This window comes from Carcharhinus amblyrhynchos, chromosome 21, assembly GCF_965287045.1.
Source record: "Carcharhinus amblyrhynchos chromosome 21, sCarAmb.v2.hapA, whole genome shotgun sequence".
Classification (NCBI taxonomy): domain Eukaryota; kingdom Metazoa; phylum Chordata; class Chondrichthyes; order Carcharhiniformes; family Carcharhinidae; genus Carcharhinus; species Carcharhinus amblyrhynchos.
Genome location: NC_137344.1, coordinates 27,469,292 through 27,487,925, shown reverse-complemented (window position 1 = coordinate 27,487,925; position 18,634 = coordinate 27,469,292). Strand labels below are relative to the sequence as shown.

Here is an 18,634-nt window from a genome sequence, read left to right as displayed (position 1 = left end):
TTTCTCCCACACTCCAAAGATGTGCAGGTTAGGTTGTTTGGCCACGCTAAATTCTCCCTTAGTGTCATGGCAGTTAGCAGGATAAATATGTAGGGTTACAGGAATAGGGTTTGGGTGGGATTGTGGTTGGTGCAGACTTGATAGGCTGAATGGCCCCCTTCTGTATGGTAGTGATTCTATGATTCTATGAACATGATCTCCATTTATTTTTGCGATTCTAGACTCAACTGTTTCTGTCTTTTACAGGTGATGAACAAATGCCGAAATTCATCAAGAGGAAAATATCCACTGGCTTATTTCTTACTTATCGCAATATTTGACTTCCCCTGGCAGACAGTTGTGGCTTAACCTGCAATAGAATAAGTTAGAATCAGTAATGTGGAGCCATTACATGCAAATTTGACTGGCATCATTCCTTTTCTTTGGGGCGGGGGATATGTTCGTGTGGTGGCATTGTCACTGGACATGTAATCCAAAAGCTCCGGTTAATGCTCTGGTGAAATTTGGTAGCAAGTGGAATTTGAAGTCGGTTAATAAGTTTGGAATACAAAGCTATTTTCATCAATGGGGACCACTGTCGATTGTTGTAAAAGCCTATTTGATTCACTTACGTCCTTTAGAAAAAGAAATCTGCATCCTTACCTGGTCTGGCTAACATGAGACTCCAGGCCCACAGCTAACTATTAAGTGTCCTCTGAAATTTGAGTGTAAGCTAGCTAATATTATAAAAGAAAATAGGAAGTGTTTTTTTCAATCTATAAAAAATGAGAGGCAGAAATAGACATTGGACCACTGGAAAATGAGGCTGGAGAAGTAATAATAGGAAATGGCAGAGAAACTGAATAGTTACTTTGCATCAGTCTTCATGGTGGAAGACACCAGTGGGATGCCAGAGCTCCAAGAGAATCAAGGGGCATAGTTGAGTGCAGTGGCCGTCATTATGGAGAAGGTTCTAGGGAAACTGAAAGGTCTGAAGGTGATATATCACCTGGACCAGATGGACTACATCCCAGTGTTCTAAAACAGATAACTAATTAAATTGTGGAGGCATTGGTGGTGATCTTTCAGAAATCACTGGAGTCAGGGAGAGTCTCAGAGGACTGGAAAATAGCTAATGTAACACTGTTATTTAAGAAGGGAGGGAAGTAGCAGATGGGAAATTATAAGCCGATTAGCCTGACTTTGATCATTGGCAAGACTTTAGAGACCATTATTAAAGATGAGATTGTGGAGTACTTAGAAGTGCATGATAAAATAGGACTGAGTCAGCAGAGCTTCTTCAAGGGAAGGTCATATCTAACAAATCTTTGAGGAGAGAACAAGGAAGTTAGATAAAGGAGAACCAGTGGACATGATTTATTTAGATTTCCAGAAGGCCTTTGACAAGGTGCCGCAGAGGAGACTGTTGAATAAGTTAAGAGCCCGTGGTGTTAGGGGTAAGGTCCTGCTATGGATAGAGGATTAGAGGACTGGCAGAAGGCAGAGAGTGGAGTTAAAAGGGGTCTTTTTCAGGATGCTAGCCAGTGACTAGTGTGTGCCTCGGGGGTCAGTGCTAGGACGACAATTTTTCACAATATACATTAGCCATTTGGAAGAAGGAACTGAAGGCACTGTTACTAAGTTTGCAGATGATACAAAGATATGAAGAGGGACAGGTAGTATTTGGGAAGCAGGAGGGTGGCAGAAGGGATTGGACAGGTTAGGAAAGTGGGCAAAGAAGTGGCAGATGGAATACAATGTGGGAAAAGTGTGATGTTATGCAATTTGGAAGGAGGAGTGGAGGCATAGACTATTTTCTAAATGGGAAAATGCTCAGGAAATCTGAAGGACAAAGGGACTTGGGAGTCCTTGTTCAAGATTCTCTTAAGGTTAACGTGCAGATTCAGTCGGCAGTTAGGAAGGCAAATGCAATGTTAGCATTCTTGTTGAGAGGGACAGAATACAAAAGCAGGGATGTAATTCTGAGGCTGTATAAGGCTCTGGCTAGAACCCATTTGGAGTACTGCGAGCAGCTTTGGGCCCCATATCTAAGGATGGATGTGCTGGCCCTGGAAAGGGTCCAGAAGAGATTCACAAGAATGGTCCCTGGAATGAAGAGTTTGTTGAATGATGAATGGTTGAGGACTCTGGGTCTGTACTCATTGGAGTTTAGAAGGATGAGGGAGGATCTTATTGAAACTTACAGGATACTGTGAGGTCTATACAGAGTGGATGTGGAGAGGATGTTTCCATTAGTAGGAAAAACTAGAACCAGAGGGCACAACCTCATGGTAAAGGGGCGATCGTTTAAAACAGAGGTAAGGAGAATTTCTTCAGCCAGAGAGTGGTGAATCTGTGGAACTGAGGCCAGGTCATTGAGTGTCTTGAAGACAGAGATAGATAGGGGATCAGGGGTTATGGGGAAAAGGCAGGAGAATGGGGATGAGAAGAATATCAACCATGATTGAATGGTGGAGCAGACTCGATGGGCTTAGTGGCCTAATTCTACTCCTATGTCTTATAGTCTTAAATGGCCTAGCAAGCCACTCAGTTTCAAGGCTAATTAGGGATGGCAGGCAAGTGTTGACCTTGACAGTGATGCCCACATCCTGTGAGTGAATAAGGAAATTGCAGATTTTAAAAGCATGCAACTGCCATCTTGATTTAGGTCCATAATTTAAAGTTAATTTATTACTGTCACTAGTAGGCTTACATTAACACTGCAATGAAGTTACTGTGAAAATCCCCAAGCTGACATACTCTGATGACTCTTCGGCCACATGGAAGGAGAATGTACTTTGGCCAAGACACCTAATCAGCACGTGTCTCGGGCTGTGGGAGGAAACTGGAGCACGCGGAGGAAACTTATGCAGATACGGAGACAACGTGCAGACTCCGCACAGACAGTGACCCAAGCTGGGAATCGAACACTATGAGTGCTAACCACTATGCCACCTCTACTAATTAGAGCTCATTTTCTCTATATTCAACAGTTTATATTTTTGTATTGCCTTTAATACAACACAACAGCCCAAGTCCCTTCACAAAGACATTATAAAACAAATCATGATAATGAACCACGTAAAGAGATATTAGAACAAATGATCAAAAACTTAGTCAATTAAGTAAGTTTCAAGGATGAAAATGATATAAAGAGATGGAAAGGATTAGGCAGACAATCTCAGAATTTAGAGCCCGGGCTACTGAAGGCATGGCCACCAATGGGCACAGTTATAATGGGTGGCTGAGCAAGAGGTCCCAATTAGAAGACTGTGGGTATCTCGAGGAGCATTGAGCTGAATGTGATTCTGGAGATAGGGAGGGGCCAGGCCATGGGTGTTGCTTAACCACAAACCAGTGCAGGTTAGCGAAAGTATTATGGGCGAACAGGATTTCGTGTGAGTTAGTACGCAGACAGCAGAGTTTTAGATACAGACGGTAGAATGTGGGGACCAGCCAGAAACGTATTAGAATGATCGTCTAGAAATATATAAAGGCACAATCGAGAATTTTAGCAGCAGAAGGGCTGAGGCAGAGGTGGAGAAAGTGACGTGACAGAGGTGGAAGTAGGTAGTCGAAGTGACAATATGCATGTGGTTTAGAGCTCCTCTTGGGGTTAAATATAACAGAAGTGATAAACAGTCTGGCTGAGCATCAGACAGTTGCCAGGGAGGGGGAATGGAGTCTATGGCAAGAAGTGGAAACTGAGGCAGAGACCTAAGACAATGGCTTCTATCTTCTCAATATTTAATTGGAGGAAATTTCTACTCATCCAGGTATGGCCATCAGACAGTGGCAGGCTCGCGATTGACATCAGCATATACCATATAAGCGGATATATGTTCAGGTAGTGTTGCTGAGGAGCAACACATACTTGATTAGTAAGAGGGGTAGAAAGACAGATCCTCAGGGGAGACCAGAGGTAGTTCTGCGCAGCAATGGGAAGAGAAGTCGTTAATAATGATTTTCTGGCTATGGTTAGACAGATGAGAACAGAATGAGGCAACTGCAGTCCTATCCAGCTAGATGACAGAGGAGTGGGCTTTGGAGCCAACTGTGTCAAAGGCTGCAGATCTGTCAAGAAGGACGAGGAAGGTTGGATTGCCTTTGTCAGCAGTCACATAGCACGTCATCCATGACTTTGATAAGAACTCCTTTGATACTGTGACAGGGGCCTGATTGGAGGGATAGAAACATGGAGTTCTGGAAAAGTTGGGCACCAATTTGAGAGGCAACAATACATTCATAGTCTTTACAGAAGAAAATGGAGCGGGAGCACGGGGAGGGCGGCGGGGACTGGAGACGAGGTAGTTGGCAAGGACAGCAGAGTAAAGTTTGAGGACATAGGTGGAACTGGCAGATTTCAAGTGGAAAGAGAACTATTAACAGTCAGCTATCATTGGAGCCAGAAAGGGAAGGTGAGTTGTCAGCAAATTAGTGGGAATAGGGTCAAGAGAGGAGGAGGCAGGTCTCATGGACAAAATGAGCTTGAAGTGCCTGAGGGTAGATAAGGCAGAAACTAGAGAAAGTCACAAGGTTAGGGCTAAGCAGGAGGGAGCCTTTGGGAAAATTTGGCCCGCTGGGCTTAGTGACGGGCAAGAAATGGCAAAGGCAGTGACTGGAGGGTCTCAACTGTGCTGACAAGAAATCCATGAGCTTGTGATACAGAAACGAAGGAGGCACAAAATTATATTCCTAGAGTTCCAAAGTCATTAAATAACATAATAGACTGAAGACTTAAATACATAGAGGATTGCTAAACAGACATTCTGTAAAACTCAAATGCTTTATACCAGCAATATAAGTTTATAATCAGTTTAAAACTGAATTACTCACCATATCCACTGACAGAGCAATTATGCACAAGAATTTAAAATACTGAGTCACTCAAGTGCTTGCCTACTTTGGAAGAATTTCTTTTTAACTCAATTAAAATTTGAAGGCCAGGCATAAAACCATGTTCCTCTCCCTCTTCCAATGTCTTTCATCAGTGAAAATCACTGTGTGCACTGAAGCAAAGGATGGATGCATGGTGGCACAGTGGTTTGCACTGGACCCGGGTTCAATTCCAGTGTTGGGTTGCTATGTGGTCACACATTCTCCCTGTCTGTGTGAGTTTTCTCTGGGGATCTGGTTTTCTCCGACACTCCAAAGATGCACAGGTTAGGTGGATTGGCCAAGCTAAATTGTCCCTTAATGTCAGGAGATTAGCAGGCTAAGTGCGTGGTGTTACGGGGATAGGTCCTCAGTGGGATTGTTGGCGGTGCAGGCTCGATGGGCCGAATGGTCCCCTTCTGCACTATGATCTATATCAATTCACAGGTATTATTGAATCCTCCTCAATTTCCCACAAAAGACATTTAATTATGTAGTTTTGAAAGAAAGCAGTTGTACAAAAATGTAGATAAGTTAAGCAGAAGGTGGGAAATATTGGTCAGAATGGAGTATGTCACAAATAAACAATTTCTGTTAAAACCTTTAAGGGGGGATCAGGATGTTGAATTCGATGATCAGCCATGATTAAAATGAATGGCAGTGCAGACTCAAAAGGACCAAATGGCCTACTCCTGCTTCTAGTTTCTAGGTTTCTCTGTTTACCTACTGAGAAGCATTAGCGTTGCTCATGCGCTGCAGTTTTTACATTACCAAAAGTTGCTCAATAACTACATCAATCTTAACAGCATTTCAATGTCTCGAGAATCACCAGATTAAACTATCATCTTTCCCCACCCTCCTCATTTCTTGTCTGATTCTCCCTCGCACCATGACCAATGTTGGAGGGGAAATTTCAGCGCTTGACAGCATTCTACATTTGCAAAATTCAATTCGAAAAAGAAGATTAAAGTTCTTTCATTCAAGTTTAGAAACTGTCACCTTCACACTAATTAACTAGAGTGGTCGCTGTTGTTAACTCCTGTTTGACTTTTCAGGTCAGTGTACAACAGTCACGTCTGTAGACCAAATAGATCAAAGTCTCATTTCCAAATGTAAGCAACAGCCACTTCTGATGCCATCTTAAACCGACCACCCAGCACTTTCCTCTGTAACAATTCGGTACTAATCAGCCTAATTTTTTGCACTGCAGCACAAGAACGTTTAACTCCTTTCATCAGAAAAAACAATCTCCTGAAAATGAGTTTAATGAATACACAATAGTAATAGGAAAACAGTCAACTAAGGATACCCTGAGAATTACCAGCACACTCTAGTAAGAGAGAGCTGCATTGATAATATTTTATTGTACAATTAACTCTACAGCTCTCATTGTTGCAATATAACATGTGATAAAGGCAAATTTTAGGTAAATCTGCCATGAATATGGGCCTGAAATTTAACATTTTTGACTGGGGGGGACTTAGTAATTCAATAAATAAACAATTCTTATTCCCAACCCCGCGCTATCAGCGGATCCTGTATTTCTGTCATTATTACTGCTATTGCATTTTTAAAGTTTCCTAATAGTTTACAAGGCAACCTTTGCAAAGCAGTCTTTGTAAAATAATATGTTTTGGCTTAATCCACAATTAACCCACTAATAAATTCGGGAACTATTATTCCGAGTTTTTACAACTGAATTAATAACTCTCCCTTCAAAATGGAATCAATTTAAAACTACTCAAGATGCAAAAACTTGCAAGACTCATTCTCAAGAGGCAGAAGGAGTGGTATATTACTTGATAAGTAGATTATTGCAGGAGGAACAGCACTCAGTAGGCTTTAAGACGAATGAGCCCTGGGAAACTGATCCACAAACTACCAAGGCACTGGTGTTCATTTGTTTCCTACCTCTGGGTAATCTGCAGTTGAAAATTTATCAGGTGCCCTCAGTTATGGTGTTGAAAATGAGATTTCAGTTAACTTTTAACAGCCTAAGAAAGTTTCTTAATGGGAGAAAAACCTGTATTTGATTTCACAGGGAGCAAGGTCCCTAAAGGGTAACCCTTGACAAATCCCAGATTGTACTTGCCAGTGTCTGCAGTTTGGCAACAAGACACAATGGCATCATGTATGTATACACTTTACAGGCTGAACGTCTATTCATGGTAGGAAGAAGCTTCACACATAGAGGGCCTTGTAGAACAAGATTGAAGTTTCTTAATTAAGTCAGCTGAAAGACAGTCCAAGCAGTCTTCCTCTTAGATCCCTTAACCCCTAAAGAGTGATCATCAAATCAAAGCATTAAAATCCAGCACACAAATCTTTATTTATTGTGCTCCCGTGCTCAGTAGAGCCTCTTCAGCTCTCTCGCTGTTTCAGTGATTTTAGGCATGTTTCTGGTTTATAAACAAGGAACAAAGGCTCTTCTTGTGTGTCACGGAAGCCTTCCTGTAGAGCTGAATTTCATTTCTTTGCACTGCAAAATAGCATAGTCTCTGGGGAGCTATTTAGCGAGATTCATCACATTAACATGTCTATGCAAAATCAGAGTATATTAATATCCGAGTATTAATAGCATACCAGGATTCAGAGAACAATACAAAAAACTGTTGAAATGCTTTTCCTTGACCAATTTAATTATCAGATAATTGTCTCTCAACAAGCTCCCCTTTATTTCGACTGAAATCGCATTTGATAAATCCTGCGACACTCTCAATAACCACAATCCCTCTTCTACTTTAGCTCGTTCATAATAATGGTTCTGCCAAACAAGGACCAATTGTTTGCTGGCGTTAAGTCACAGAGTGTGAATTGCTTTAATTTTTCCTCTTCAGCAGCTGTGCAGGGTGGGCCACAAGGTGCCTGCAATAATGGGGCAGAGGGCCACTGAAGAGGCACTGAGACCTGGTGGTCAGAGAGCTGGCGCTTCACAGTCGCCTGCTGTAAAAAACGTTGCCTTCCAAAAAAATTTCCATGTGCTCATCCTGACAGCAGTTTTGTTGAAGAGGGAGTTCATAAAGTCTGAAAGTACCTTGCCAACGCGCAACAATCTCACCTATTGCTGTGTTAATCCTTGCGTGTTCTCCAATTTCTCTTTTACACTCTATAATTCTTGGCTTTTTCATGATTTTTTCTGCCGACTCATTAGTAATGCCCAGCAACATTCAACAGACAAAGATGTGTGTGTCAAACAAAGAGAAGAGGGAAAAAAAGAGATGGGGGTGGGGGGGGGGGAAGGAATTCTCCATTCACTTCTCTAAAGGATTCATTAATATCCTAAACTGTTGGCACAGCCTAAAACAGTTTTACGGTAACAAAGCGCACACTGACTAGAGTCTGGGATCTTCAAATAAACCTTGCAGGCTGTCATGGCCACCAGGAAGCAGAATTAGTGCAATATTAGCTGACCTTCATTCTGTTATTTCATCAGACCTGACTGCTGTTCACTGCTTGCTGGTTACCAGGCTCCCTGTGGAAAAAATGCTAGCATTTCCTAGGCAATTCAACCACAGGTTTGATAAGCAAATAAACCAATCTTGAAGTAATATTTTGCAATTTATTCGTTACGCTGACCGATTTTTCATTTGGTTTTATGCGAGTGTTGTCAAAACAACGCTTTTTAGGTTCATGTTTTCTCCCGAAACAGGGGGTGCACTCGACAAAAGGGAGACTGCACTTATCAACCCCAACCACAGTGTTGTGGTGCAGAGAGGACAATAAGCTTTTACTTTTCAGTCATGACATGCTGAATTGCAAGTCTCAATAATGCAAATTCAAAGAGAATAGCAATGGCGATCTGCATTTTTGTAGCAGAAAGGACATGTTTGTTGTGAAATTTGCTAATTATCAAACAAAAAAGCCCTTTAAATGTAAAAGAGTATAATTACAAGTTGCTAATGAATAAAGGTGAAAGTGTTAACATGGAAACATGGTAAAATAGACTACATCGATTCATTAACTCTTAATGATGTGTCCAGTACTAAAAGGGACACAATTTTCTACATCATTTGAGGATTTCCCTTCTTTTAAATTTTGTGATGCATAAGGAAGTTGGGAAAACATCTAATTACATCATCTTTAAATGATGGACAACTGACAGAAGCCTTGTGCTCTTGGGATGTTACACTGCCAGGGTGCAGATCATTTGCTTGCTTACTGGTAACAGCTGCCGAGAGCTCTTGCAGAGGGCAAAGAGGTGAGAATTACTATCAATGAATCCTCACTTAGTGTTTGAACAGCTGCATATGCAAATAACATCATAAAACCTTGGCTTTTTGTTTTCCCATACAAAAGGCTCTGAACAACAGTACATTCACAAACACCAACCACCTCCTAAATACTACTTCTGATGGACAAGCAGGAAAAGGGTTAAGTAGGCCATGTTCAAGGGGAAACTGGTAAAGACAATGACACCGTAATGCCACCTGGTGGATTGGGGGGTCTATATTAAACAGGCTCACATACCGCACGAAGCTGACTTCTTTTCCACCAATCTGACTCGTCTTGTTTCGCTCTGAATTCTGGAATCGGTTTTATCCACCAAATGTGTCAAGTCGTCAATGATTTCTGCATGGAAAAGGAGAGAGCAAAGCAGGATATTAGCTTTCCATTTGCTGTTTAGTCAGAGTTCCAGATCGATTCAAAGTGAAATGTGATTATGGTAAGAACTGTGAAATGCAATACAGTCACATCAGTGTTTTTGAGGGGAAGAGCAGAGCGGCACACGGCTAAAATATCCTCACACCACTGGAGGAACACGGGGTTTCAACAATATTCTCCAGTTACACTTTCTGCATACATTCTGGAAATGATCAGTGTCTTCTGGTGTATTGCTCAGTTTGCATTAAGATCAGCATTCATCTATTTTGTATTATTCTGACCTATTACAGAGATATCAGCACAAGCTTTTACCTTCAAAGTAAGACACCAACCAAAATGATTAGCTTTAATCTTGCTTGGAATAAGCACCTATAATTCCATTCTCACTGTAGGTAGATTTGGCAATCGCTAGCGAACAGCTGCACATCAAAAGAGACAAGCCTCTAAAGAGCAGTGCTAAATTTGAATAGTTTTGTTCACCTACGTATCAATATAAAGACCAAAATTATTAACAGAACATCTCTGAGATTTAGAATGCAAAATCCAACTGGAACTTGCATTGACAGTACAGCTGCACACATTATTCCACCAAAAATCAAATGCGTCTGATAATATTTAAATATAAAGGGCTTCTTTGCCTAAAGCCGAGAAAACTAAATACGATCACAGAGACAACAGTTCAGAATGAAAAGATCTTATCCAGAATAAAAAGCATTGTATATGCGAATATGCAGTCTATTCAAAATTGGACAAACAATTTTAAGAATTGGTCCACAAATGTCAGAAGTAAAATTCTTTACAATGTTTGTCACCTGAAATAACTTGCTCTGCATTCCTCGCTTGCACTATTTACTCTGAAATCAGCATCTTTTGGATATTTGCTTCGCTAGGTATTTGAAGACAGACAGCGGGTGTCAACATCTCTCAAATGATTCAGGAAGGTCATGAAAATATTTGAACACAAATCACTCTTGGGTGAACTAAACCTACCGGCAAACAAGCAGGGAGCTAAACTTGCAGACTTACCAGCTGTTTTTGCGGCAGGCTTTTAGAAAAAGTCATTTATAGATATTTTGGCCCCAGGGAGCAGACTGACAAAAGCAATTCCACAATGAAACGTGGACTAATTTCTAGAGTTAGACACTTGTTTTTAAATTGATTGCTGTAGAAATCTTCCACATAAGCTGAGGCCTCACATTACTCAACAGTCTAATTGTTAATGAAACAATACTGAAAATAAAATGTTCAATAGTATCTAAATTCTCCTAATGCACGTGAACATAAGGGCAGAAAGTTTATGATAAGGATTCAGAGGCCATTAAATCGCTGCTTGGTATATCATGATGATTCAGCAAAGATTTCTTCACTCACCAAGGATGTTTAAATTGTAACAGATACAGAATTGTAGGTCATTTGTTTCTGGTGTTGCATTTCTGGTAATCTTTCAGTGAAATAAGTTATTTCTTGCAGGCTACTGCTAAATTAGCAAAACTTTTGATACTTATGTTACTCCAAAGACAAAAAATAACAGCCTCCATTCAACCTTTTCAAATTGCACATATTCAGCAGTGGCCTTCACCTGTAACTGCAAAGTAGATAAATTGTCAGCACTTATTGTGCAAAATTATGAAAATAAAAAGCATACAGTTTCTAAAACAGTTAGTTTTCTAGGAAGCATTTGTGTAACAAGTTTCAGGAAAAATGGACCCATTCCCTACATTCCAAGTTACTGCGCACAAATGAAAGTCATTTTTTTTTGGTCCTGTGACAGAGAACAGTGTACAATAATGTCATCGGAAATCTGAACAAAGTTGTGATGTGGTCCTGCAGAACTTTTCACAATTACTAAATATGTACTGGCAAAACCTGCCTCAGATCCATTTTGGTTCCTTTTCAGTGATCCATGCACTGCTGTGCATGTATTTAAATTCTGTCACTGCATAGTCTCAAAAATACACAATGGATTTTAATGCATGTATTTTTCCTCTAACTCCTACTCTGCACAAATTATGAATACTCTATCTTGAATGCATATATTTAAATAAACCAAGGACTGAACAAAACATGAGGCTGATTTGAATTGTTTCTCAAATGCATTTGCATTGATCCTACAATGTAATTATATCAACACATTGGTATTGCTTTGCAATGGTGAGGAATCTCCATGGGTGGCCTTCTCACTGGAATTTGGCCTCAACATTGAGTAGAGTACAAACTGAATGCAGTGCTAAGTTAGAATTCACATTGGATGTCCTAAGCTTTTTCCAACTTCAAGTTTTTTTTTAACATCTTGAGAAAACAACAGTCACACATGGTTTCAGAACATTATGTAAAAAAAATTCCCCCCCAAAAAAGCTCCGCACATGCAGGATGCAACATGCTGTACTGTTCTCTCCAAGAGAAACAGCCATGCAAGAGTCTTGTGATCAATCTGCACCAGAAACCTCTTCATTTCAGTAAAGATTAACTTGCACTGAAGGAAGTTCAGAGAAGAATCATTAGGTTGATTCCAAGAACGATGGGTTTGTCTAATGGAAAATGATTGAACAATTGGGCCCATGCTCATTGGAATTCAGAAGAATGAGAAACAATCTTATTGAAACATATAAGATTCTCAGGGCATTTGACAGAGTTAATATTGAGATGTTTCTCCTTGTGAGAGAGATCTAGAACTAGGGAGCACTGTGTCAAAATAAGAGGTCATCTACTTAAGTCAGAGATGATGAGGAATATCTTCTCTCAGAAAACAGTCAATCTTTGAAAATTTCTATCCCAGAGTGCTGTCAAAATTGAGTCATTGAACGTATTCAAGGCTGAGATAAAGAGATTCTTGAACTTAAGGGAGACAAGAGTTATGGGGAACAGGCAGAAAAATGTAGTTGAGATCAAGGTCAAAGTAGCCATGATTTCATTGAATTGCAGTCAGGCTCGAGGGACTGTGTGGCCTACACCTGCTCCTATTTCTTATGTTCTTATATCATGTTCTACCTCAGGCTCCGACAGCAGCCTAAATGTCTTCAAACAGACTCTGAAGTGACTCTAAATTTTAAGTCAAGCAGTATTGCTGCAAAAACACAGAAAATGGACAAAAGGAATACAGGGTTTAATAAAGTGCCCTCAGTTGACTTAGATTTGGACCTCATTAAATCTGTCTTTTCCTGCAGTTCTGGAAAAAAAACCTCCAGTTTACTGAACTGAAAGGACTGAGATTTTTAGCAGTTTGTCCAAATGTTTTACAAAGCAGCGCAGCAATTGACAAAAACAATCTGAGAGACTGCGACACATGGAGCATGACTAAACCAAAATGTAAGTGCGGGATTAGTAAACTCTTCTAACCTTTAGCACCAACAAAAAAGTGTGTGGAGCTATGCTTTCTTCTTTCATTCAAGGACAAACATCTAGGTGACGTGCAGTTTGCAGTGAGGTTGTTGGTCAAAATCCAGATCTTTACGAACTATTTAAGAATCATTAGCTTTTATAAAATGTTGGTTACACTCTATAAACTTACTTGTTCTGTTTCCCTTTCTTCCAAGAAGTTTTCTTGTCCACAGGAATTACACAAATATTACAATTTTCTGCTTGAAAGAGAAAATTTCAAGTAAAACTATAACCACTGCTCCCCCCCCACACCCCTCCAAAGTATCAACTCAGCTTTTTGATTGCACTGGAGGTCTAATGACAAGGAGCTGACAACTTGTGAGGCCCCATCACTCTTATGTGCATGGATGCACAGGAAATCACACAATGCCTTGGCTGGTGGAAGGACTAGTCATCCTGTGTTTGCATCAGAAGAAAATGTGCTAAATGCTCCCTTCAAAATTCAGCTTCTCTTCGTTGTCAAGGACAAAGAACGGTAAGCACGCTTGGGAAACAGCTTATTTCATTGGAAAACAGCTCATTTCATTTGCCAGCAGCATCCAGGCCTTCTAGGCATGTTATAAAAACTCACAGAAGTTAACCACTGCCTTACAAATGCTGCTTTTCAATCACTGCCCTTCTGTCAAGTTAAGATCGTCCTGTTTTCACGATGAAACAAAATGCAGATTAAGTAAACTGCATTTCTTCAAAATGCGTGACTTGAAGGGAAAATGTCCATGTTGCAGATGCACAGTGACTGCATATGCGTTTGCAATGGGTTGAGCAGTCCTCAGTGAACGTTCCTCAGCTACGGCTTGAAAAACAAACCATTTAACATGTATAATCAATGCTCATTTTCAACAGGAAACTATGATTTGTAAAGCAGGAAAGGGATTGGCATTAGTTAATTTCTTGTATGTGTCACATGCATGTCTTTAGATAACCGTTCCCGCAAAGCTCAGGTGCGCATCTCCCACAAGGGACGAAACCTGTCACGGCTGTACTAACTGTATTCTTAACACCAGGGTGGGGACTTCCTTCCCTATTGTTCCTATGATGTACGACTAGGCACAAGGCCATTGCAGGATTATTTCTGGCTAAGGGACACCGTCAGCTGTGACAGCTTAAACTTTTTGCTTTATAGTATTAGTCAGAATTCCTCTAAAACAGTGCACTGGCACAGCAGCTTCTCATGGTTGGCCATCTGTCTTCTTTTGAGCACACAAATATATAAGTCAACCCTTGGGGAATAATCACATCTAGAATGAAGGTTTTTAAAATATCTACATATAATGGTCCAGTTCATTAGATGCCATTTTGAGTGGCGACACCAAGACCCATTTAAATAACCCGACCAGTTATGACAATGGTTCTCGCCAATGGTGCCAAATCTGTGCTCTTGCATTTCCTCCCTGAGCTACCTCAACAGCGATACACAGAACAATGAGCTGCTGAGTTTGTGGAATATCACAGAAAAAACTTTTCTGTAACATTCCATCACAATACAAACAACTTTCCAAAAAAATGGGATTACAACAAAAGTACAGCCAAAAAATATGTGAGGTTACAATGATTTGATTTATTATTGTCACATGTATAAGCATACAGTGAAAAGCATTGTCTTTTGTGTGCTATACAAAGCATACCGTTCAAAGAGAAGGCAACAAGAGAGTGCAGAATATAGTTTCACAATCACAGCTAGAACGTAGAGAAAGATCAACTTAATGCAAAAAAGGTCCATTCAAAAGTCTGATGGCAGCAGGGAAGAAGCTGTTCTTGAGTTACTGACCTCAGACTTCTATATCTTTTTCCTGACGGAAGAAGGTGGGAAAGAGAATACCCAGGGTGCTTAGGGTCCTTATACTGGCTGCTTTGCTAAGGCAGTCAGAAGTGTAGAAAGAGTCAATGGATTTGTGAGATGGATTGGGCTGCATTCATGACCTTTTGTAGTTTCTTGCAGTCTTTGGCAGAGAGGAACCATACCAAGTTGTGATACAACCAGAAAGAATGCTTTCTATGGTGCATCTGTATAAGTTGGTGAGAGATGTAGCTGCCATCCAAATTTCCTTAGTTTTCCGAAGAAGTAGAGGTGTTGATGGGCCTTCTTAACTATAATATTGGCATGGGGAGGACCAGGACAGGTTTTGGTGATCGAGACACCTAAAAACTTGAAGCTTTCAACCCTTTCTACTTTGTTCCCATTGATGTAGACAGGGGCATGTTTTCCTCTATGCTTCCTGAAGTTGATGACAATGAGAAGATTTGCGCACAATGAGAAAACATTTACAACTGCTGTTGAACTAAAATCATGTCTTGTTCCAAGCCAACATGTGACCTCTTAACCTTGGTTTAAGTTTTTGTTATAATTTAATGCTGACATGTTGTGTCTATTGAGGTGATGATGTAACATTAAATGGAGGAATAAGTGCTTAATTTATAGCAAAATTGCTGTTTGAAACTTCCCAGATTTTTCAGCACATGGCCTCTGGCTTCACTGTTTCTCGAACATTTACTGTTTATTTACAGACCGACATGAACATAAGGTTTGGTGAAAACCAGCAAGGCCAAAGCTTGACTCTTGCAAAATTGAGCAGCTTAGTCCCTGACTTATCCATCTCCTGGCTGCCCGTGGTCAGACTAGACCTGGCTATGCAGAATTCCCAAGTCCTTCCCTGACCTGAGATTTAAATTTAGACTACAGTTCCGGTCACCCTATTATAGAAAGGATATTATTAAACTAGAAAAAGTACAGAAACAAATTATTAGAATGCTACCGGGACTTAATGGTTTGAGTCATAGGGAGAGGCTGCATAGACATTTTTTTCCTCTGGAGTGTAGGAGGCTTAGGGGTGATCTTTTGATGTCTATAAAATAATGAGGGCATACATCAACGAGACAGTCAATATCTTTTCCCAAAGATAGGGGAGTCTAAAACTAAAGGTGAGAGATACAAAAGGGTCCAGAGGGGAAATTTTTTCACATAGAGAATGGTGATTGTCTGGAACAAGCTGCCAGAGATAGTAGTGGAGGCAGGTACAATTTTGTCTTGTAAAAAGCATTTAGACAGTTACATGGGTAAGATGGCTATGGATGGATAGGGCCAAAAGTGGGTAATTGGGACGGGTTTTGTGGTTTAAAAAAAGGGGCAGCATGAACAAGTTGGGTCGAAGGGCTTGTTTCCATGCTGTAAACCTCTATGACTGTAAAGACCAACTATATTCATCATTTACCTTTGCTTTAAATCACTTCACTGACATGGAAACTTTACCCAGGCTTGATTCCTCCAAAGCTCCCTTTGCTGTCACCAGGTTCTGATCTTCATAAATTGTAATGCAAATTTCTACAACCCACATTGTAATCCTTCATTAAATCCTGGTCAACAATCAATCCTATACTTGTTTTGCCTAATTGAATTCCTGTTTCCAGTGCATCAACATTAAAATCCCTGGCTTCATGTGCGTGTTCCATCTACGTCTGTAATTTCTTTCAGTCCCATATGCCAGGACATGTCAAACCTTCCAATCAGAGTCAGAACTGCTTTACCTGATGCTGAACAGACAGAAAATACCCGCTTACCAGGGCATGATTTTTCTAAACTTTCGGTCCACGACACAGAAAAATTCCCCTAGCACAGGAATCCTGGACAAAGCAGCAAAGGCAATCAGAGCAGAAGCCACCCAAATTAAAAGCGGAGGCGTTTAGAGTCGCAAAGAGTAGTGGGCGAGAAGAGGATTGGGAGAGGTTTAAATGTCAACAAAGATTGACAAAGAAGATGATAAAGAAAGGTAGGAGAAACTATGAAGCTGGGCTTGCGCTTAATATAAAAAAGGATAGCAAGAGTTTTTATAAATATATAAAAAGGAAGAGGCTGGCTAGGGTGAACGTTGGTCCCTTAGAGGATGAGAAGGGGGACTTAGTGGTAGGGGATGGGGATATGGCTGAGGTCCTGAATAACTTTTTTGTTTCTGTCTTCACGGAGAAGGACGTGAATAATTTGCCGGGTGTTAGAGATGGAAAGGTGGTAGGACTGGAGGGTCTTAATGACATTACTGTTACTAGAGAGGAGGTGCTCGACAGACTGGAGGGACTGATTGTGGACAAGTCGCCAGGACCGGATGGAATGCATCCGAGGGTTCTGAAAGAAATGGTGGAGGTGATAGTGGATGCCTCGGTGGTTATTTTCCAGACGTCGCTGGATTCCGGGGAAGTGCCGGAAGATTGGAAAGCGGCTAATGTTACGCCATTGTTTAAGAAGGGTGACAGGCAAAAGGCGGGGAATTATAGGCCGGTTAGTTTAACGTCTGTTGTAGGTAAAATGTTAGAATCCGTCATCAAGGAGGAAATAGCAAGGCATCTTGAGAGGAATTGCTTGATAGAACAGACGCAGCACGGTTTCGTTAAAGGGAAGTCGTGTCTGACAAATTTACTGGGGTTCTATGAGGATGTGTCTAGGGCGGTGGATAGAGGAGGGGCGGTGGATAGAGGAGAGCCGGTGGATGTGGTCTTTCTGGATTTTCAGAAGGCGTTTGACAAAGTACCTCACAGGAGGTTATTGCAGAAGGTCAGGGGACAGGGAGTTGGGGGTAGGGTGTTAGCGTGGATAGAGGATTGGTTGTCAAATAGGAGGCAGAGAGTGGGCGTCAATGGGTGCTATTCAGATTGGCGGATGGTGACTAGTGGAGTGCCTCAGGGGTCGGTGCTGGGGCCTCAGCTATTTACCATTTATATAGATGATCTGGAGGAGGGAACCGAGTGTAGGGTGTCGAAATTTGCTGATGACACCAAGATTGGGGGAAAGGCAAATTGTGCGGAGGGTGTGGAGAGTCTACAGAAGGATCTAGATAGGCTGGGCGAATGGGCCAGGAAATGGCAAATGGAATTTAATGTTGGCAAGTGCGAGGTGGTCCACTTTGGTAGGAATAATGGTGGGAAGGATTATCACTTACGTGGTGAAAAACTGCAGCAGGCGACAGTGCAGAGGGACCTTGGGGTCCTTGTGCATGAGTCGCAAAAACCCAGCTTGCAAGTGATCAGGAAGGCGAATGGGATGCTGGCCTTCATAGCGAGGGGGATTGAATATAAAAGTAGGGAGGTCTTGCTGCAGCTGTATAGGGCATTGGTGAGGCCACAGCTGGAGTACTGTGTACAGTTTTGAGCGCCGTACTTACGCAAGGATATTTTGGCCTTGGAGGGAGTGCAGAGGAGGTTTACTAGGCTGATGCCAGAGTTGAGGGGATTGAGCTATGAGGAGAGGCTGAATAAACTAGGCTTGTACTCGTTAGAGTTTAGAAGAATGAGGGGAGATCTCATTGAGACGTATAAGATGATGAATGGGATGGATAGGATAGAAGTGGAGAGATTCTTCCCGCTCAGAAAGGATAACAGGACTAGGGGGCACAGCCTCAAGATAAAGGGGGGGCGGTTTAGAACGGAGTTGAGGAGGAACTTCTTCACTCAAAGGGTGGTGAATCTATGGAATTCTCTGCCCGTTGAAGTGGTGGAGGCTACCTCGCTAAATATTTTTAAGACGCGGGTTGATGGATTTTTGATAAGAGAGGGGATTAAGGGTTATGGGGAGAGGGCGGGAATGTGGAACTGAGCCACGACAGATCAGCCATGATCTTATTGAATGGCGGGGCAGGCTCGAAGGGCTAGATGGCCTACTCCTGCTCCTATTTCTTATGTTCTTATGTTCATCTTTTTTAACCACCATCTTATTCTGTAGGTGTTTAAAAGTCCTAAAACTTTTCAGTGGTGTTAGTTAATGAGTCTATGAATGAATGGGTATGAGTGAATGGGTGTGACGGTGAGGCAAAGCGAA

General features: G+C 41.3%; 1 protein-coding gene across 2 annotated transcripts in view; it reads right to left on the bottom strand.

Moving 5' to 3' along the window:
• Nucleotides 1–18,634, bottom strand: part of stx8 (syntaxin 8) — a 182,519-nt gene that overhangs the window by 24,727 nt on the left and 139,158 nt on the right. For both annotated transcript variants that reach the window (XM_080208888.1, XM_080208889.1), the window contains exon 7: nucleotides 9,322–9,423. In XM_080208888.1, the coding sequence (XP_080065014.1) occupies nucleotides 9,322–9,423 (102 nt within the window). The remainder of the gene's footprint in view (nucleotides 1–9,321; nucleotides 9,424–18,634) is intronic.